The 23862-nt window shown below is 39.1% G+C and overlaps 1 protein-coding gene across 1 annotated transcript; it reads right to left on the bottom strand.

Moving 5' to 3' along the window:
* Nucleotides 1–22752: 22752 nt before the first annotated feature.
* Nucleotides 22753–23184, bottom strand: LOC141631824 (uncharacterized). The gene has a single exon (XM_074444444.1). It carries the CDS (start codon nt 23182–23184, stop codon nt 22753–22755), a length of 432 nt encoding a protein of 143 aa, XP_074300545.1.
* Between the last annotated feature and the right edge of the window lie 678 nt (nt 23185–23862).

Raw genomic sequence — 23862 nt, 5'->3', positions numbered from 1 at the left:
TATTTTCTCTTTCTAATAAATTGACATAGAATAAAGCATACACGTAGTCTTTGTGATTTTGCGCCCAAAATCATATTATTTACTAAAAGCTCTATATACATCATCATTCTTATATTAGAAAACAACGAATCTCGATGATTGTTTCACTTATATTTACTCTTTGCAAATTCACAATATTTTACAAAAAGAATTTGACTTCTTACCAATATAAAATCAATCATATCTCATATAGTGTGGTGTAAGCAAAATATAACATAAATAATTGAACCTTACGCAACCATTATTTATTGACATAGCCATTATCCAACAAATTAATACTTCTTATTTTGGTTCAATTAGTCACGTATAAAACATGCGACTATCATTTTCTCTACACCCCCACAATCAAAGATATACATGCTCTTCACAAATTATAAGATATCAACTCTAAACATGATGAATAAATTTATCAAATAAGTTGAACGTCTTCCCCCACATGTTGTCACGCCACAAATTAGTGACAAACATAATTGTTCAAACAAAATATACACATTATTTATTCATTCATCATCTCAACTTTTAGATATCATATAATCATTGACAAATTATGTTCTTCATATCTACTTTTATGAAGCTTTGACAAATAATCATTTCAAATTTTTGTCACACATATCCAAGATACTATATAAATTTAAAACAAAATATTTAGCCCCCACATTTGGTTCATAACTCAAATATCAATTTTAGTTCATCTCATAATCAAAACTAAAATAAAAAAAACAATCCAAATGTGTGAAATATTTTGCTTGATAAACATATTATACACATAACAATATCTTGGTCACTCAATCATTCTAGCTACTTTGTCATTCAAAATCTTGGAACAATTTCATTCACATAATCTCGAAATCAATTATTAAAAATAATTTTACCAAGTTGTAGCTTAAACACATGAATGATTAAGGCATATATAATTTGACCAAACCTTCATATTTTACATCAAAAATATTTGTAAAGCAAATTCACGGGAACATACCTTAATCACAAGAATGAATTGAGCAATAAAATTATAGATAATACCATTCTTTTATGAATCTCCATAAACTTTCCAGCACACTACCATGACATTGCTGCCTATTTTAAGGAAGCTAAATGACATAATCTGCTCCCGGCTTCAACTACAAAGTTATAGCCCTTCTTCTTAGCTTTCCAACGCCATATTACACGCCTCAAACAAAGGTCTAGAGACCGAGTTATGGCCAAAATACCGACGTGCTGTCTCACTCCATACGGGCTGAATCTTCTAGACGAACATAAATATTTTCTCCAATCAAATGATTCTCAATGACGAGAATACAACAACAATAATAGTGACAAAATTTCGTTTCTCAATTGTTGGAAATATAGTATCACTATAGGGGCGAAGATATAATTAGAGAATATTTATTGTTGTGTCGTGGTATGGAGGCCACTGAATGAGAAACGAAATCGCCCCGACTACGGTAGAAATCGATATATGCGTCGTCCCCCAAGGTCACACAACACTCCTAAAAGTTGTGTACTCAACCATTAGGAGTTGGAACTCATATGGTATGCTCAAAATTATCATAGAGAAGTAGTAAAGATATATGGAAGATGTATATTTCTCAAATGACTACACTTCTCTATTTATAGTGGTAGAAATGGACATCATAACCACAAAGTTAATGGCATAACCACTACCCATAAACATGGGTCAAACATGATGTTAGTGGCTATAAACATGCAAGTAGTGGAGAGAGTGTAGAGATTCTCTTACGAGGCAATGGAAGGCTTCTCTACAATGTAATCTATCTAGACGACATTTCTAGCCTTTGCATTACTTCCAACAACCCCTGCCGATTTGAGTCCACAAGACATTGGGGGATAAATTGTTATGATTCGTGTTTACTTGATAATAAATCGAATATTGATAATCAAAATGTTTTCAGGTTGAGGTTGACGACAACCAGAGCTTGATGAAATCCGAGAGCATTAGCTCAGTGACGGTGTTCAAAGTATACAAAAGTGGCCGAAATGTACAAAATGTGCAAGGAGAAGACTTCGAGTTACTTGAGTCCTCCATCAAAGATTACATAAGCTAGCATTCCCAGAAAAATCTATTGACGAACATCGACCTCTTAATTTATTCATGTGGTTGTTGCCATACCATAGAGATAAAGGGCATTGTGATGATAAGGTGCAATATGGGAAATTTTTTCGAGTTAACGAAGATGCCGGTATGACTTTCTGAGTGTATAACTGTAGAAAAGAGAGGGAAAAGAACCCTCCATTCATATCACTGCAAATCTACAATGTGAATTATATTCATCATTTCTTGTAAAAAGGTTAGCTTGGTGGTTTTTTTGTTTTATTTTTTTGTTAGCTCATTCAACTGAAATTCCGATTGATCGATTCAAACTAATCAGAAAATCATTGTTGTCTCTTGAGTATTCTTTCACACACTATGAAAGGACTTTTATGTTCTTTTCATCTTTAACTTTCATTTTGTAACAACAAATTTTGCATTGCGATAACTAAAATACAAAACAGAGAAACAAATAAATTTTATTAATAAATATCAAAAGTACGTGTACAATCTCTAATGTATCCTCTAATTCTAATCCGCCGTAAGGGGTACGTGTATGGGGTACACGTGAGGAGAGCGTGTGTAGACAACTTTAATTACTCTAGGCGCGATGTAGATTTGATTTCTTGAGAGGGTCGCGATGACTTGAATCTCTCTTGGAAGGTTCAAATTTGTGATTGAATCTTCAACGCAGGCGACACGATTTGATGTGCTTGTTGACTGCTTGCAATTATTTTGATAGAGAGAATTTGTAAGAATTTGTACCTTGTTCTCTCTGCTCATTTGTAATTATGAATTTTCAACCCCTCAAATGGATGAGGAGAGCTCTATTTATAGAGTTTTGATTCTCCTTGTTGAACTCTGGTAGTCAAGGGCCCATTTGTGGGTTTTCTTGTGAACTTGCCCCAAATTTGCTTCTTTCTAAGTTTAGTGATCCGAATAGCTCTTTTTGTAATCCCAATTGACCCATATTCATTTAATTGGGACAAAATAATTAAATTAAGTTAAAATTTGGTATTAACTCAAAATAATTTATTTTATTTATTCGGAACATTAATAAATTTTCTGTACCTACAAATAGCCCCCTCATGACCTTGTCACGTGCACCTTCTTTTGGTGTCTTGACGTGTCTCAATCCATTTTTGCATTGACTTAGAAGTCAATGATGAGTGCCCTAACATGTCGTGAAGACAGTTCCACTTGGCATGACTTGGAAGTCGATGATGAGCAGCCTAACTTGTTGCGAGGGTAGCTCCACTTGGATTGACTTGGAAGTCGATAATGAGCACCCTAACTTGTTGTAAGAATGATCCGTCTTTTTTGTAATGTCAGCCTGTCATTATTGTAATGCCTCAGAGTTATGAGCTGTTGGGTACTCTATCGAGTAGGACTTACTCTGTCGAGTAAGTTAGTTTTGCATTCTGGAGTACATTTTGCCTGATGGGTACTCGATCGAGTACGTGCAACTCGATCGAGTAGGCGGTACTCGATCGAGTACCTTAGTTACTCGATCGAGTATGTCGGGTTTTACGTGTTTTTGGCCGGGTTTGATAGCAACGCGTGAAATGTTGTATAAAGTATTTTCGTCAGTTCCTTTTTCCTTTTACCTTATTTCTAAACCTTTCTACAAAAGGAAAACAAAGCAACTTCAGTTTCTCTTCTCTCATTGCTATCAAATCCAAGGGCTAGGGTTGTCGGATTTTGGAGTTCTTTATACCGTTAAGATAGTGGTATTGTGGGTAAGATCCTTGTACCGTTGTTATGTCGATTCGTTAATATTGTTTAAACCCTAATTGGATGAATTGGGGGTTATTGCGATTATTGTCGATTATAGATTTTAATTGTATGATTATGTGATTATAGGAGGTGATTTCATAGAGGAACGCTTTTGATCCGCTGCTTGTGATTGATATTGGTGATTTCATTCCAGGTATGGTTTCCCTACTCAGTTATTGTGTAAATGGTTATAAGATGGTTGTTTGGTTGATTGGCATGATGATTATATCGTATTTGGTTTTGGTAATGTCTTACATTGATATTGTAACTGGTTGTTGTTGATTGTATGTGGTTCGCGAGGTACGCCCTCGGCTGAGTGGAGCCACTTGCGAGAGTAGCTTGACGCCCTTGATTCACCCCTTTTGGTTCTCGTCACAAGGGGATGTGCACATTAAGGAACATGGGTTACTCGCTCGATGAGATAAGCGGGGCTTAGGTGGGAAAGGCTGTGGTCCCCCACTGGCGGTGTGGAATATCTATTGCGATGGATATTCTGACAGGGCTACACACTTTAGTGTGTAGTCAGATGATTGGTGATGTGACGGTGTTGGAGGATTGTGATTATATAATTATCTGTTGTTTGTCTTATATTGTTTATGCAGTAACTGACCCCGTTTAAATGTTTTGAAAACTGTGGTGATCCATTCGGGGATGGTGAGCAGTTGTTTAGCAAGTATAGCTTGGATGCGCACGGCTTAGCTGGTGATGGAGTCACCACGAGTCAGATAGTAGTCTTCTGCTGTTGTGTCATGACATTTTATTTACTTTAGTTGGATTTTGGTTTGGAACAGTTGTATCGTACCTTTCAGTTTTGGTTTTGATGTAATCACTTTAACCTTATTTATTTTAAGTACGTTTCTTGATGGTCACTTTCGATTACTATACCTCGGGTAACTGAGATGGTAGCATTCTCATGTACAAGGTGGTCTTGGTAAGGCACCTTGGTATATGGGGGTTTTACAAAGTGGTATCAGAGAGACGATTTTGGAACCTGTAACTAATGAACCCAATGAATGTAGAGAGTAAAATTAAAATGAACCCAGGTAGGAACTATTAGGAGCTAATCTAAAGACTTGGGAGACGTCCTAAAGTCGCGAACTCGCCCTACAACTTTGAACCGGTCACTATGGGGTGTCATGGGATCGCTACTTGTTTATAGATGTCTTGTGATATATGAATCGGATGAAGTATGTGATTGGATTGGATGAATTGGATGCAAGTGATTGGAGTACCTGTTATGTAATATGGAGTATATCTGTATGAGCAAGATGACGTTAAGTTTTGATTTGTTGGTAGTAACATGTGTAGACACCTCATTTCTACACCTCTCGCCAAATACCCAGTGATGATTGAAGCATATGTCGTGATTTTATGATGTTTTGTAAATCGGTTAATAATAGGTAACTCGTACACTTGTGTCTATCCCTTGGTTGTCATCTAGGTCATTACAGTCGTTTTGGCAGTAATTAGAGTACATTTGGAGTCCGGGTCAAAAATCGTCTTCATTTCCTAAAACCGTCAAATCCCAAGTCAAAAAGCAATGTGCTTGTCTACCTAAGGTTAGGATGTTATAAAATGTTTTGAGTATATCTTATTTTTAGTCCCATGTCACTTCTTTGGGCTAAACTTAAAGTTTACATTACAAAATATGCATTTCATTTAGCTAAAATGACAACCCGACATTTAGGCCCCTTTTACGTGGTGATAACGACTTTTTTTGGGTCTAGCCTATTTAACATAACGTTCTAGATCCTTCTCTTAGCTTTCCAATGCCACCGAAATCACCTTAATCCAGGTCTTGTAGAGAAAGTTATGCCTAAAATACGACAGGCTGTCAAACGCGTTTTCTTGCGCAGAAGAATAATACTCAAGAAAGGACGCAGTAAGTGCTGCGCCTCTTCTAAGGGTCCCAACAACTGCTGCGCCTTTTCTCAAGGCTTTCTTTTTGTCCAAGTTTCCGTTTTTCAACCTAAGTCGGTTGTTTCCGGATCTTTCTTTCCTATTCCTTTTCAAATTCTACCCTTACCATAATTTCTCCATATGTTTAGTATAAATAGAGGCCTTCGCCTCACATATTTTTCACGCGAGTGTCCGCCCTTCTCTTTTCCCTTTGCATTCTAAGACCACGCTATTGCCTTTCTACGCCTACGTGCTTGATTAATCGACCACGTACGCTCAGATTATTCTGAGTACCACTCACGTTTGCATGACCGACCAATTTGACCACTACACAATCAATTAAATCAATTTGTTTCAAATCCTTTTTCAAGGGCACTTTCATATTTGCATAGATCGAGCCGAGTTACCAATAAAAACCGATTTAATTAAATCTCGCGACGCTAACATGTAAGTCTGAGGGTGTAAAATCCCATTTTATTATTGTACTTTTATTTTGTATCAATTAATGTAGATTTATATCAAGAGCACATTCAAAAACCGATTTAAAATCCATCTTTTAAAACCGTATTTAGAAAACAATGGAGGTCAGACATCGAGAAGAAACGCAGCAGCAGCTACGCCTCTTCGAAAGGTCGTATCATCTGCTGCGCCTCTTCCAGAGGTTGCTTGCTGCTCCTGCTCTTCTTTTTCTTCCTCGACTTCCTGCAATTTTCCCTTTTCTTATTGCTTTTGTTTTTCTTTCGTTCTCTTTTGTAATTTTCGATATATAAATCAGGTTTTAACAAATCCTTTTTAAATTGCAATGCTTAATTCGTCCTTAATCCCATGTAATTCAATACTTGCAGGTTTTCGCCGTTTTAATTCAAATCGATTTTTCGGAGTTTTAACTTGTTCATGTCGAGATTCTGAAAGTCCTAATTTGATACACAAGTTTTTTTATTTGTCCAGTTTTGTTAATCTAACATCAAATTTCGTTCTTTTTTTTGTATTTCCTGCATGAGTTAAAGATAATCAGGTAAACCGTTGTAAATCCTCGGTTTTATTCGTTTTATGACTTGCCCAGATGCATATAATCAATTAAAGCACTTCAATTCGAGTCTAAAATTGATATTCCATCCTAAATATACCAACGAACGATAACGATATTGTGATTCGGACTTCACAGCCAGAACCCAACGCAAGAACAGACGCGGGAAGTGCTGCGCCTCTTCCAGAGGACGCATCAGATGCTGCGCCAGTTCTGGGCTGGTTTTTGTCCCTGAACTCTTTCTCGCTTTGACGTAGCTCCTAATTACGGTTTTAAATCAACTATTACCCGTATTATCACCTCTAATCTGACGTATTTTCATATTTTCAATTCTAATTTTATTTACTTTTATTTTCTTCTTCGAAATCCCGTTTTTGAGCGTGCTTCTGACGTAGTTCAAATAAACCTTGTAATTCATTTATCATTTATTATTATTATGTATGATTTAATTGTATGGCATTCACATGTATTGATTCTAACTTCCAACTTCGACCAAATTGTTTGCTAAATTACGTGTTAACCGACATTGTCTAATTCCACATGCTAGGATTAATCTATGTTTGTTGCATTGCATGCATTACATCGACAACATATCAAATATGAATAATTTCCAAAATCATTAGTAGAGGCCGTTATCGAGGCGGGCGAGATTAGGTGTTCGAATTAAAGAGCTTCCTAATACGTACCCTCACCCCTTACTCAAAATTTCTGTGAACATCCGTGTTCATTGGCATCATGAGAGTCATTCTAAACATAGAATGCTAAGGGTAACGAGTTCTTAGTGTTCATGTCACTACTTTGTGTCCTGGCATGGCATGAGGTATTCGAACGGTTTCCAATTTTCCACAATAAATTGGTGGTGACTCCACAAATGCAGGCTTATTCAACCTTTCACCGGTTTCAATGCCTTACCAATCGGTAACGGCCCATGACGTGCTTTGACAAACCAAGGTTCCGTTGGAGAAGTGTCGCCACCTCGAAAACAACACGCGGGTGGCCCATGTCCACAGTTTGGCGACTCCGCTCGGGATGATACACTTACGTGTTACCCAGGGTGAAACTTGAACAAGGTTAGGGAATAATTTATACGAGAAAGTTGTCAATTTTCATTACTCGACCTTCTTAGGTCGTTTTATTTGGTCTTATGATACCGTCGTCAGGTACCAAAAATAAAATCCTAAATACACTAACAGAAGCTAGCAGTAAGTAGGGTCGATCTCCACAGGGAGATGGGAAAATGTCAGCTTTAACTAAGTCCGTCAAGGTAACCAGTTTTTGGGGGTTTTAATTGTCTGTTCTAATCTAATGAGATCAGAGGAAAGAGATAAAGCAAGAGAGTTGGAATAAAGCAAGCAAGAAGGAAACAGCTAAGACAATCGTTCACCATGATTCTCTAGTAATGCAATCTAAGGTCTCAGGTTAATGCAAGTGTAGTCTATGGAGCAATGAATATCTCTTTCCGGTCTCAATTCGCCCTAAAACACAAATAGCTTAGCTTCCGCCCTCACTAAACTGCCCTAATGTTCGCTACAGGTCTCATCCTTTCCAATCTTCCGATCTAGGTTAAGGTTTACCGTGATTTATTAACCAATTGCGTCGACTCAATTAGACAAGAACAATTATATGTAGCGATTAACAAAATAAACTAAGTTTGCATTAAATCTAATAACTCAATTTACACAATCTTTAAAATCATGGTTCCCCTATGTCTTAGCAAGGGGAATTAGCTATGCATTATTATTGAAAGAACAGCAATCACACACAAGTAATTAAGATTAAACATGATAACAAGAGCAGAGAGAGATTAATGAATACAGTTATAAATTAAAGAAGAAGAAACAATAAAGAGCAACAAAGGATTAAGATTGAGATAAGAATAATAATACCGATTACAAAAGTAGTAGATCCGAGTAAGGTTTCAAAGGAAGAGATTCAGAGAGAGTAGGGAGAGAGAGGAGTCAAATTATGAGAGAAGAAGTAATCGTTCCTCATACTACTAACCTAGCTTATAACTAAATTACAAAGCCCATCTCGAAAATAGGCAAAAACACGCATAGAGAGTAAAGTCTCTCGATCGAGTGAAATGAAACCACTTGATCGAGGACAAATCTTGAAATTCCTCTCGATCGAGTAAAACTTGGAGTTCGATCGAGGACTTAAATCAGCCATTTCGATCGAGTAGCTAAACAACTCGATCGAGTGATTCTTGATGGATAAAGCCTTCGATCGACCAAATAATGTAGTAAAACTGGTCGATCGAGCTATAATAGCACATACGGACTCCTTGGCACCTTCCGAGGTCATCTCAAGCGTCTCTAAGAGATATATTCCAAGCTCCGATCCCTTATTCTCCAGAAATGCATGCAAATGGGACAATTTTAGGCTCGATTTTGCTCCTTTCCGGTCCGTACCTGCAATTTACACAAGACAGACCAAAGTAGACTATTCGGGGGCATTTGTAGCTATACGCCCCATAAATAACACAGAAATGCGTGTAAAAATGAGGTAAAAACCTTATATAAAATACACGCATCAAATCTCTCCAAACCAAACCTTTGCTTGTCCCCAAGCAAACTATGAATGCAACTAAAGATAACTAACGGAACGGGACCAACTCATCAGCTATAAATCACCCACACAAACCAGTTTAATGCAACAACTAACAAAGTAGCAATAGGTAAGTGCAAATGAGTTAAATCAATGTTTCAGACTACTGAACCGTCAAGCTTGCAAGACTCACAAATATTGGACTCTCGCGGGTCGCTCATCACACAATTTTGGCACAGGGTGAGTATATAAGTAGGAGATAGAAAGAAGTAAAGACACTCACCTAACTCGACCTATAAGAACATGCATGCAGTCTAACATGAATAAAATCTCTATAACCGTACATATGCATTCCCACCAACTGATGACCAAGACACATGTCGAGGAATTATATTTGGGGTAAGTGAGGTAATGGGTAAGAAGGGGCTATAATGAATTTGGAAATGTGGAGTTAGCAGCCAAGTTAGCAGCAACGGGTCCAAATTAGAACACATCCCAACTTCATACTCAATATATCAATACAAAACGGTGCTAAATTACAGCACATAACTCACTGACCACCATAAAATTATTATTAACTCCCCATAGGATACAAATAGAACATGGGAGATAAATCACAACATAGTAAACTTTCAGTTCATGATTTTTCATAATTCTTTTTCATAATTCTTTTTCATTTTCTTTTTCTCGTTTTCAACTCTTTTTTCGTTTTTTTTTCTTCTTCCAAAACAAATTTTTATATTTTTCTTCTTTTCATTCCCTTCAACATTTCCACCAACCTCTCAAATTAGATATGTAACCAAACTGCAGTTAGAACATTCCAAACAGCTACTAATTACTAGCTCGGCTAGGGTAGGCAAAATTGTAGATTGTAGCTATTTAGGACAAAATAGGCAATTTGGCTATGTGGAGCTCAGAGGTAGAATGAGATAAAGGGAACTGCCTCTCCTAACATGTGTCACCAACCACAGACCGAATGCATACAGGTATCAAGAAGACTAAATTCATGTTTATGCAAATTGATCTTACATGCCTTATACAAAGTACTACTCACATCCTATATGAAACTGGTCATGAATGTCACCAGTTTATGATGCTCTAACCTTAGAATGCAAAACTAGTTTTCCAATACATGAGTCAAGTCTATTCGTTCAGATGAGAATGAAACAAAAACTCGTAGATTATGCACATTACCATGCCAACAGAATGTCAAGAATATGCAGGGTAAGGGCGAAGGACTCAAAGTAGCGTCAAAGTTCAGTCGTTCCGACTCGACCTAAATGCAATATAAACGTGAAATTTTTTTGAATTTTATGTATTTTTTTTTTAATAATAACAATTAAAGCAACAATGCATGCAAAGATAAATAAATGTGCAGACGGAAATGCAACAAAACATGCAGACACAGATATGGATGCATACCTCTCCAAACAAAACCGTACAATGTCCTCATTGTACCAAAAATAGGGAAGGAAATGCAAACTGATGAGAAAAGGAGAATGGGAGTCGGAAAACTTATAAGGCAACGTAAGGAGGGACCTCCGCAAACCGACCATGAACATGGGAGGTCACGTAAAGCCTCCTAGCATCGCATCCGGCGAAAAATAGAAGTTGGACCACGCAAATACTCGATCGAGCAGATCAGAGTGGGTCGATCAAGGGGAATTGGTGCTAAAAGTGCTCGATCGAGAAGATGGGGTACTCGATCGAGAAAAGTGGTTTTACAGGGTTGCGATCGAGAGCAGCAGATGCTCGATTAAGTAAATATTCCAGCCAAAGGGTTCGATCGAGAGCAGCAAATGCTCAATCGAGTAAATAATCCAGCCAAAGGGTTAGATCGAGTAGAAAAACCACTCGATCGAACCAAACCACCTGCAAAACGTATGAAAGGAGTATAGGACTAACAGGATACGTACAATTTTAGCGTTTAAAGTTTAACACACAGCATAAAAATAAATAACAAGTTCAAACAAAAGTACAATAAAACAGTCCGGGTTGCCTCCCGTATAGTGCAGGTTAAGAGGTCCCGCACGACCTTTCTGGCTTCAACTAGTTGACTCATCAGGATTGTCGAAGTACAAGACTTCAATGCGGTTGTCTGAATTATTTGCCTCATGGTAATGCTTCACATATTGCCCATTTACCTTGAATCCATTTCCTTCAAAATTTTCCAACTCAACGGACCCGAATTTAGTGACAGCTGTCACTGTATAAGGGCCACTCCACCTGGACTTCAGCTTGGCAGGAAATAACCGCAGTCGGGCATCAAACAGCAACACCTTTTGCCCAACATGAAATTCTCGAGGTAGGATCCGTTTGTCGTGCCATCTCTTCGTCTTCTCTTTGTAGATGCGTGAGCTACCATAGGCATTTAGCCTAAACTCCTCCAATTCATCTAGCTGCAATAAACGATTCTGACCACACAACTTAGGATCAAAGTTAAGTTCACGAATTGCCACCAAGCTTTACATTCTAACTCAACAGGTAATTGACATGACTTCCCCATAAACCAGCTGATATGGTGATGCACCAATTGGTGTTTTAAAGGCAGTCTGATATGCCCATAATATGTCTTCCAATTTAAGAATCCAATCCTTCTGTGATTTAGAAACTACCTTAGCTAAGATCTCTTTAATCTCACGATTAGAGACCTCAACTTGCCCACTAGTTTGGGGATGATACCCCAAACCACGCCGATGTTGAACACCAACCTTAGACAAAATAGAAGTTAGTTTCTTTTCCTTAAAATGCATTCCTCCATCACTAATGACGACCTTAGGGACACCAAATCGGGGAAAGATAATATTTTTAAACATTTTAATCACGGTCTTGGCATCACAATTAGGTGAAGCAATCGCTTCCACCCACTTAGACACATAATCTACAGCTACCAAGATATACCTGTTACCTTTGCTAGACGGGAAGGGTCCTTGGAAATCGATGCCCCAGACATCAAAAACCTCGACCTTTAGGATACCATTTTGTGGCATCTCATGTCTCTTAGAAATATTCCCGGAGCGTTGGCAAGCATCACGAGCTGAAACAAAAGCCTTAGCATTAGCAAACAAAGTAGGCCAGTAAAAACCAGACTGAAGTACCTTACCCATGGTACGCGATGGACCATGGTGACCACCATAAGAGGAAGAATGACAACCTTCCAAGATCACTCTGGTCTTCCACTGCGGAATACAGCGTCTATAGAGACCGTCTGCACACTCCTTAAATAGATAAGGATCATCCCAGAAGTACTGCTTAGCGTTATAGAGAAAACGCTTCCTCTGCTGATAAGAAAGGTCAGGTGGCAGCGTGCCACTAACAACATAATTAGCTAAAACTGCATACCAAGGATCTTGGTTAATAATAGAAGACAAAACAACAAATAAAGAATCATCAGGAAAAGAATCATCAATAGGTAAAGAATCTTCTCCCTCTTGTTGTGACAGTCGCGACAGATGATCAGCTACTACGTTCTCAGCACCCTTCTTATCTTTGATCTGCAAATCAAACTCCGGAAGAAGGAGTATCCATCTCAACAGCCATGGTTTAGCTTCCTTCTTAGCAAGAAGGTGTCTCAACGCTGCATGGTCAGTAAAAACAGTAACTTCTGACCCTATTAGAAAAGTACAAAATTTTTTTAGCGCATAAACCACAACTAGCAGCTCTTTTTCAGTAGTGGTGTACTTCACTTGAGCCTCATCCAGAGTTCGGCTCGCATAGTAAATTGCATTTAAAGCTCTGTCTTTTCTTTGGCCTGGCACCGCTTCAAGTGCATAGTCACTAGCGTCACACATAATCTCAAACGGCAAATCCCAGTTGGGAGGCTGTATAATCGGCGCCGAAATCAAGGCCTACTTTAACCTGTTAAAAGCAGAAAGACATTCATCAGTAAATACAAAGGGGGCATCCTTAAGCAACAGTTGTGTAAGTGGTTTAGTAATTTTTGAAAAATCCTTGATAAACCGGCGATAAAAGCCAGCATGACCAAGGAAACTCCTCACTCCTTTGACATTAACAGGAGGAGGTAATTGCAGAATCACTTGCACCTTTGCTCTGTCAACCTCAATACCCCTATCAGAAACTAAGTGCCCTAACACAACTCCCTCGTTGACCATAAAATGGCACTTCTCCCAATTAAGCACAAGATTAACCTCAATGCAGTGCTGCAACACTTTATCAAGGTTAGACAGACAGTTAGCAAAGTCACTTCCATAGACGCTGAAATCGTCCATAAAGACTTCCATGATAGACTCAATATACTCAGAAAATATCCCCATCATGCACCTTTGAAAGGTGGCAGGGGCATTTCACAAACCAAAAGGCATCCTGCGATAAGTAAAAACACTCTGAGGACAAGTAAAAGTAGTCTTTTCCTGATCATCTGGATGAATATGGATCTAAAAGAAACCTGAGTACCCATCTAGATGACAGAAAAACTTATGAGAAGCTAATCTTTCTACCATTTGATCAATGAAAGGAAGGGGAAAGTGATCTTTCTTTGTGGTGGCATTCAGCTGTCTGTAGGCTATACACATCCGCCAGCCAGTTATTACTCTAGTAGGTATTAACTCGTTTTTGTCATTCTTGACCACAGTAGTCCCTCCTTTCTTAGGATTTACCTGAACTGGACTCACCCACTTAGAATGACCAACAAAATAGATAATACCTGCGTCAAGCAGCTTCATTACCTCAGCCATCACAACATCCTGCATCTTCTGGTTCAGCCGGCGCTGACCCTGTCTGCAAGGCTTGTGATCTTTCTCAAGCTCAATTCTGTGCATACAAATGTCGGGACTAATGCCCTTAATGTCATCCAATAAATAACCCATAGCTTTCCTGTTTTTCTTAAGCACAGCTAACAAAAAGTCAGCTGATTATCATCAAGTTTAGCACTAAAAAAGACTGGATATTGCTCTGTATCATCTAAGAAAGCATATTTAAGATGAGAAGGGAGAGGCTTACGCTCAGGTACCTTTACCTCTATGGCGCAAATAGTACTAATCATTTGTTCCACTCTCTCTCCTTCAGCGTCGGTGAGTTCACGCTCATCTAAAGCAGCTTCAAGCAAATCCAACACAGCATCATTGTTATCTGGGTTATCTGCACACTCATCCAAAAGCATCAAATCTTCTAGCGGGTCCTTTATAAAAGAACCCGACCAGAAGTCATAGACAGACTCGTCAACAATATCAACAGAATAACAAGTATCCTCTATCATTGGCCGAGCAAGAGTACTAGGCAGACTGAAAGTAATCGCGTCATCCCCCACTGCAAGAGTCAAACGCCCTTGTTTGACATCAATGATGGCCCCAGCTGTACATAGGAACGGTCTTTCTAATATAATTGGGGTCTGAGTATCCTCAGCTATATGTAAAACAATAAAGTCCACTGGTATAAAGAACTTGCCTACTTTGACAGGCACGTCCTCTAAGATACCCAAGGGTCGTCTTACAGATCTATCAGCCATCTATAATGTAATGTTAGTCATTTTAAGGTGACCCATATTAAGTTTCTTGCAGACAGACAGAGGCATGACACTGACACTGGCACCTAAATCACAAAGAGCCTTGTCTATCACTTCATTGCCTATAGTACAGGTAATAGAGAAGCTACCCGGGTCTTTCATTTTTTGTGGAGCTTTATTTAAAAGTAAATTACTAGACTCTTCCATAAAAAGCAAAAGTCTCAAATTCACTAAGCTCTCTCTTATGCGTCACAATATCTTTCATAAATTTAGCATAAGTAGGTACCTGGGTAATAAGTTCGGTAAAAGGGACGGTTACCAGGAGACTCTTGACCACGTCCACAAACTTACCATACTGTCGCTCGACCTTAGCATCCTTCAGACGTCCCGGATAGGGAACCCTGGTCGCAATGAGTGGGCCCGCGACTTTCTCTTTACCTTTATCAGCACGTGACACCTCCGCAGCAGGGGAAGATGACATGGGAGCGGAATTAGATATTGAATTTAAAGTTCCGCTGGTACTGGTGGTCGATCGAGTAGTTTTCTTAGTCGATCGAACAATTTCATCAGAAAAATCACTCGATCGAGAGATATGCACCTCTCGATCGAGTTCTTCAATTTCAACTTCTTTCGATCGAGTCCCAGAATCACTCAATCGAACAACATTCTCTGCCAAGTTACTTGATCGAGAAGAATTGACTTCTCGATCGAAATCTCCAAATGGGACATTTCTCGATCTACCAAATATCGTACTCGATCGAGTACTGGGGGAGGCTAAATCACTCGATCGAGCTAAAATATTACTCAATCGAGCAGCAGCATGATATTCATGAGAGATATCGTCTATTAGCTCCTCCAACTCGTTATCCGGGGTACTATCAGCTGTCACAACCCCGTCTTCCGGCATTTTCGGTTCATCATAAGTAAGACCGCTTCGGACATTAATGGCATTGATTGGGTCACATGGAGGTGGTTAATTCACTTGATTTTGTGCAAGTGTTAGATGCGCAACTTGCTCTCTTAGCTCTACTATGGTGGTGTCATCCTTATCGGACTTCTTTCCGAGCTGGTGTGTCAAGTTCAATACCAAGGATTTTAGTTCTGCAAACTCCCCATTTGTAGAGGCCGAATCGACTGGTTGCGGCATTAGTGTAGAAGGGCTAGAAGTACTCGTTGGGGTCAAATCTTCATACAGCTTAGAGAATGACACTCCTTGCTTGAATTTTTGATAAGCAAGGACGCGCTCTACATCCGCCATACAAGTAATAGGGTCATGCTCCTCCGTACCACATCTACCACAAACTACCTCATGCTCAGTAATAGCACAAACTTGTTCGTGCACACCCATAGTCTGTATAATCTCCGGACTGCCCAACCTTCCACTAGGACTTTCCACCTCAGCTACTATCAAATCATTTACATACCTACTCCCTCGGGGATTTCCATATTCGGCAATGTGGATGGCCATTTCTTCAATAAGATTCCACCCTTGATCATCCTCTACATTTTTATGGAACCTCCCCTTGGCCGCATTATCCATAATAGCTCTCTGGTCCGTGTATAACCCATTGTAGAATTGGGTACACAAGAACCATCGCTTAAAGTCATGATGGGGTACAGATAGACTAGCCTCTTGAACCTAGTCCAAGCCCCATTCAAGTCTTCAGTAGATAATTGCTCAAATGCAATAATTTGAGCTCTCAACACATTAGTGCGCTGCGGTGGGAATTATCGTTTGTAAAAGGCTAAGGCAAGGGAATTCCAGTCAGTTACACCGGCAGCTTCCCTATCCAAGTCTCTCAACCACTCCCATGCATCATCGGTCAAGGAGAAAGGGAAAAGGACTCCCTTAACTCTATCTTGCGTCACCCCAGCAGCTAAGGGAAAGGTGGAGCAATATTCGGTGAAGAGCTCTATGTGCTTGCAAGGATCCTCTCCAGATACCCCTCTAAAGAGATTTCTCTCAATCAGCTGTATATATGATGGGTGGATTCCAAAGGTCCTGAATCAGTAGTGGGTAACAGGAAACCTTTAGGAATTGAATCCACCGTAGGCTCTGAATGACTGGCTATATTCGGCATCCTAGCAGATAGAGTCTACCGCAAGGCAGGTATGACAATGTTCTCTTCTAGAACATATTTCCTGCAAAACTAATTAAGAACTTGCAAAAAGATGAGATCAATCTCAAGGAATAAATTCCTTGAGACGAGAGACAAACTTAATAAAAGCAACAAAATTACGCCACCTCCCCGACAACGACGCCAAAATTTAATACCGTCGTCAGGTACCAAAAATAAAATCCTAAATACACTAACAGAAGCTAGCAATATGTAGGGTCGATCTCCACATGGAGATGGGAAAATGTCAGCTTTAACTAAGTCCGTCAAGGTAACCAGTTTTTAGGGGTTTTAATTGTCTGTTCTAATCTAATGAGATCAGAGGAAAGAGAGAAAGCAAGAGAGTTGGAATAAAGCAAGCAAGAAGGAAATAGCTAAGACAATCGTTCACCATGATTCTCTAGTAATGCAATCTAAGGTCTCAGGTTAATGCAAGTGTAGTCTATGGAGCAATGAATATCTTCTTCCGGTCTCAATTCACCCTAAAACACAAATAGCTTGGCTTCCGCCGTCACTAAAGTGCCCTAATGTTCGCTACAGGTCTCACCCTTTCCAATCTTCCGATCTAGGTTAAGGTTTCACGTGATTTATTAACCAATTGCGTCGACTCAATTAGACAAGAACAATTATATGTAGCGATTAACAACATAAACTAAGTTTGCATTAAATCTAATAACTCAATTTACACTTCCTTTAAAATCATGGTTCCCCTATGTCTTAGCAAGGGGAATTAGCTATGCATTATTATTGAAAGAACAACAATCACACACAAGCAATTAAGATTAAACATGATAACAAGAGCAGAGAGAGATTAATGAATACAATTATAAATTAAAAAAGAAGAAATGATAAAGAGCAACAAAGGATTAAGATTGAGATAAGAATAATAATACCGATTACAAAAGTAGTAGATCCGAGTAAGGTTTCGAAGGAAGAGATTCAGAGAGAGTAGGGAGAGAGAGGAGTCTAAGTATGAGAGAAGAAGTAATCGTTCCTCATACTACTAACCTAGCTTATAACTAAATTACAAAGCCCATCTCGAAAATAGGCAAAAACACGCATAGAGAGTAAAGTCTCTCGATCGAGTGAAATGAAACCACTCGATCGAGGACAAATCTTGAAATTCCTCTCAATCGAGTAAAACTTGGAGTTCGATCGAGGAATTCTTAAATCAACCATTTCGATCGAGTAGCTAAACAACTCGATCGAGTGATGCTTGATTGATAAAGCATTTGATCGACCAAATAATGTAGCAAAACTGGTCGATCGAGCTATAATAGCACATACGGACTCCTTGGCACCTTACGAGGTCATCTCACGCGCCTCTAAGAGATAGATTCCAAGCTCCGATTCCTTATTCTCCAAAAATGCATGCAAATGGGACAAATTTAGGCTCGATTTTGCTCCTTTCCGGTCCATACCTGCAATTTACACAAGACAGACCAAAATAGACTATTCGGAGGCATTTATAGCTATACGTCACATAAATAACACAGAAATGCGTGTAAAAATGAGGTAAAAACCCTATATAAAATACACGCATCATCTTCCTAGGCCCTAAACCAACCCATTCGACCAATCGTCCCGTCCGGACGGTCCAAATTCCTATCTGGGCCTAAAGATGGATAGCGATTGACGTTAACCATACTGCGGGAAATACTCATGTTTGTATCGAGAGCTTTCACTACTCGAGGAAATGGACTAGGAACCGACCTTACTCATGTTTGGCACGGACCTCTCCACAGACCAGGGTTTGATTGCTTGGTATGGCAACCCACCTTTTAAGCCAAAACCTTTTAAATGCACTCAGCATACTGTTATAATGCCTGTTTGTATGTGTGTGTTTGCCAAATCAATCACGTGTGTAAATTCCTCATTTATAAACAAAATAATGTCAAAATTATTGTGTAAATAAAATTCATTTTCAAACCTTTTCAAATATCACATTGGTAAATCAAATAATGCCGAATTTTCCGATTTTCGAATTTTAATTTTCCAAAAAAGAAAAACCTCTTCAAAAATCCATTTTGTAAATCAAATAATATCCAATTTTCTGTAAATGTAAAATCCATTTCTTTGAAAAATCACTTTCTGTAAAATTCTATTTTCAAAGTTCAATAAATCATTAAATTTTCCACAAATAAAATCCTTTGTAAATTTTCAAAACAAAATAAATAAAATAAATAAAAAACTTAAAAAGTCCAAAAAAAACACCAAAAAACGTTTTAAATAAAAAATATTTTCAAGCCATGTAAATGTAAATATGTAAATTCAATTGGGCTAAGTTAGAGTTAAAATTTAGACCGACTATGTCCTAGTCGGAACTCTGTCGAGTCATAAACCCGTCTTCCCTTTACATTTTGGTCTTTTCAAATTCAAGTCAAGTCCTAAGGCGTCACGCCGTCATTTTGGACCCCTACCCCAATTCAGTCAGGATCTAAAAATTTCCACACCTTGGCTCACACATTCGAGGCGAACACGTCAAGTCGTTCCAAAATCCGTCTCTCGAATTCTCCTAATGACCCGTTCAGGACACACATACCCGAACCTTGAGTCAAGTCTATCTTAAAACACACGTCTTAGAATCGACATGTGTCATCAATCCCTCAATAAGGTCAATCATATAAGAGTCACTCCATCAAAGTCAATACTTGAGTCTAAGGTCAAAGTCAAACATCGTGGATTCAAACACGAGAAGTCGCTCACAACATTTCACGAATTCACAAGTTAGGTCTAGATTTGCCGTCTTGTCCTCATGATTACTTTTCCCTTCGTATATCCCTTGTTTATCGCCTTAGTATGCGTGATCCCATGTCAAATTAAGTTTTAACGCGCGACATTTTGTTCTCGGTAGGAATTCTGTAATTTCCAATGAAAATGTTCAAGAACGTTTATCTGTCGTCGTCTAAGAACTAAGTACTGCAGTCGTTAAGCTTCAGACTACCATCGAAGACTTGAGTGCTTGTATCATCAATATGGAAAACCAAATAGGCATGATTAAACTTTTACCATCTTCTCGTACCCCAAGGCCAGGTCATAGCTTCAACACAACTCACCCATCTAAGAAGGCCAATGAAGACAAGAGAGTCAACCTCTTGGAAACTCCACCTAGAAGGCCGGGGCGAGCTTATAGGGAATTCATTGACCTCGGAACCACATATCAAGTAACTCTACAAAGACTGATTTCCCAGGGAAAACTTCATCTAATTGGTCGAACCCAAGACCCTGAAACGATATTGCCTAGGTGGAAGGGCAATTCATATTGTCAGTACCATCGAGGTAGGGGGCACGATACGGAGGAATGCTTTTGTCTAAAGCATATTATTCAGGATATGATCGAGGATGGCAAGCTTCAAGTGCCACCTTCCGTCAAGAAATCCAAGAAGATCGATCCTCTTGGGTCTAATATCATTAAAAATGACGAAGAATCATCCCTAGATTGTTCTCACCTCCTCGCTCCTCATGAAAACGAAGATATCAACATCCTCGAAGACGACGATATCCAAAGTGGAATGCTCATGCTTTCCATTGCCTTCAACAATAAATTTTCCAAGATAGAGGGAGCCATTGATAACCTAAACCCTCAGCTTTGCAACATAGAGAATCAGTTTGCTGAAATGGATAAGAAGCTTGAGGCCTAACCGCTCAAGATGAAAAGTGTCCAGGTAAACCCTCAACCTGACAGTCCTAAGAAGAAAGTAACAAGTAAGAAATTTATTCCTAGTTCTTCTCGTCCAAGAATCAAAATAAACAAAGGCAACCTCATGGAGCCTTCGTCAAAGAAACCCAACAACTCTCTAAGGTTATTCATAAAGGCTTCCGACAAGAAGGATACACCTCCTAGGAAATTTACCAGCATTGGTATTACATACACCGATGCCCTTCAGAGACTCATAGAGCGACGAATGTTGAAGCATATCGGTCCTACACCAGATCCAGAAAAGAAGTCTAGGTTTTGGGATGAGAATTCCTATTGCCAGTATCACAGGGGCAAAGGACACAATAATGAGATGTGCTATAAGCTCAAGCATACGATCCAGGATATGATTGAAAGTGGGAAATTGTCCCTCTCAACCTTTAACCCACAAGGTATCTTAGGCAATCCTCATGGATACACCACTTATCAGGAAACTCTTCTTGACTTTTATCCTTCCGGTGTTCCAAAATATGAGGACGAGGTGCTCAAATGAATGAATGCTCAAAGTCATATGCCGAAGCCAGTTGCCAGAAGAATAAATGTTCAAGCATGGGTCGATGATTAGAGGTCTATATCTAGGATCGAATCAAAGTGTGCGTCCGAATCTTAGGCTTTCTTTCCCATAATTTTTCTAGTGTCTTTCTTCGTGTCCATTTCTGTTCCTAGTGACAACCTGGGGGCTGTCCCACGAGTTGCATGTCTTATCGAGTCTATACATTTATTATTCATTTCAATAAATGTACACTTTTCAATCCACATATTCTATCCCATCTCTTCCTTTACCCTTTGCCTGTGACAATAAGAATTGATTTGAGATATTTTAAAATGAACAAACAACGCATGGCAAGTCGATGTGAGTGAACTTAAACGATGTTCCATTCCAAGTTATAGAGGACCCGAAACTCTGTGTCCATTTTCTTACCTATTCCATGTCTGGCAACAGAAACCTCGCTATACCCCAGTTTAGGACGAGCCTATCTTAAGAGATTCTAGGACGAATCTAGACCATCTCCCTTGTTAACGATCCATGACGGAAGACAAGCCCATTCCCCACAATAAACAACCCATGTTTACTAAAGACCAACACGTTTCACACCAAAAGTGCTAGTTTGACCCAAATCCATGGTAGCAAGAAAATCCAAGACGATACGAGCCATGATCAAAGACAAAGGCTCAATCAAGAGAAATGACCAAGATCAATATCCAAGGCCGCAGTTATGCCCGTAATCCAAGACAAAAGAGTCAAAAGAAGAAGGCTCAATCAAGCAAGTCAATGTCAATATCCAAAGTCAAAGTTATCTTCAAAAACCCAAAGTCAAGTATCTGAGCAAAAAGCCAAGATATATTCCAGACCAAGAATCTGAGTCTGAATCAAGAGCGAGTATGAAATCAAATGCTGAAAGGAATACTGCTGAAGTCTTTATAGAATCAAGACATCGATGAAGATGGTCAGCTAGCACCCTCACTTAGCCTTTCACACATCACACCCTAAGTCTTTCTCGAGACCGTTATAGGGAGATAGTTAGAAATTTTAAGAATCCTATCAAGCTTGTCAAGTATACCCATCCTTTAGAGTCAAGACATGGAAACTTGAACCCACGTCATTTTAACCTACCTTTATGTGCTCAGACTACATCAAGCCAGGAGACCCCATTTCCAAGCCATATTACAAGCCATAATCCCATCGAGCCTCAACTCTATAAAATCAAAGCTCCAGAGATTTGTTCATCAAAGCCTCTTATTTCCAAGCTCCGCATTCCAAATATCCAATCAAGTTTCATCTTGACCCAGGCATGGAGTCTTCAAATACGTTGCTATCTAGAACGGGACATACCCATATCATCCTTAGGGTTCACTTTTAGGTGTGCTCACATGACAAGGAAATTTTTACAAACTTAATTATACCTCTTTGGTCTATGATCAGAGGGAGTTATTTCAAATCAAGTCTTCGAGTCACAAGAGGAATATACCCTTGTGACCCATACACTTTAAGGCCCTGACAACATAGCTTAGGCACACACTCAGAACTATGATCGAGTTTTTTTTTTGGTAAAATGTAAGTATTTCCATTAATAATAAAGGTGGCAATTACAATTACAAGCATTTTCCAGACCAAAATTCAACAAATTCGGAACTAACAACTTAATATTTGATATCAAGGCTAAGTAACCATTGAGCATCAGTGGAATTGACCCTAGTCGGCAATAGGTTTTGTATCCTCCCACGAATAGCCTGTATCAAATGCTTCAATACTAAGGCATGTCTCTTCACCTGCAACTCAATCCTACTGTTGTTCCTCTCAGTCCAAATAACATAACAGTAAGGTAACCAAGCCATGGAACACACCTTATGTTGCATCTTAGAATAATTCCCATGAGGGACATGCACTTGCAGTTGCAACCATTTCTCCAACTCTCTCAGGATTTTCAGACTAAACTTACATGCTGTAAATAAGTGAGCATGAGATTCAGTATCCTCTTCACAAAGAACACACAGATCAGAATCACTGATACCAAGTCTGTATTGTTTTTCTCGAGTGTTCCGAGCTTCCAATTTAATCAACCATCTCACCATAGAATGTTTAGGCACAATCCAACCACCCCAAACATCCCTATACCACTGAACAGGGGGTGCATCCCCTACAACCAGTCATAGCCAGACCTGATAGAATAGCCCTTGGCACCATGAACCGAAAGACCATTCTGATAGCCACCAGATAACATCTCTTTTACTTTGCAGATGTTCCTCCAGTTCCAATTGGAATCTGGAGGAGGCTTGTACAGGTTCCAATCAGTGCCTTTGATATACACATGATCAACCCACTGCACCCATAATCTGTCAGCCTTTGTATAAATCCAATGCACTAGTTTCCCTACAATAGCAACATTCCATAAACTTGCCTCTTTGACACCTAAACCACCACATTTCTTGCTCCTACAAACAACCTGCCAAGCCACCAGAGGAGCTCTAGTATAAACTGTATCACCATCCCATAAATAATTACGACAAACAGCCTCAATCTTTTTAATCACCAGTTTTGGAATTAAGAATATGGAAGCCCAGTAGTTATGAAGAGTATTAAGAACAGAGTTGATCAATGTTAACCTGCCAGTATAACTCAGTTTCTTGGCTCCAATGCTCCTGACTTTGGCCACAATTTTATCAACTAGGATGTTACAATCCTGCCTAGTTAACCTGTTAGCTTGAATAGGAATGCCCAAGTACTTCATAGGCAAGTCACCATATTTAAAC

The sequence above is a fragment of the Silene latifolia genome, chromosome Y (genome assembly GCF_048544455.1).
Source record: "Silene latifolia isolate original U9 population chromosome Y, ASM4854445v1, whole genome shotgun sequence".
NCBI lineage: Eukaryota > Viridiplantae > Streptophyta > Magnoliopsida > Caryophyllales > Caryophyllaceae > Silene > Silene latifolia.
This window is presented reverse-complemented; position numbering and strand designations above follow the sequence as displayed.

What these genes read in the sequence shown, in the direction of transcription:
- LOC141631824 (XM_074444444.1), bottom strand. Translation starts at nt 23,184, where the DNA reads ATGGTGAGATGGTTGATTAAATTGGAAGCTCGGAACACTCGAGAAAAA.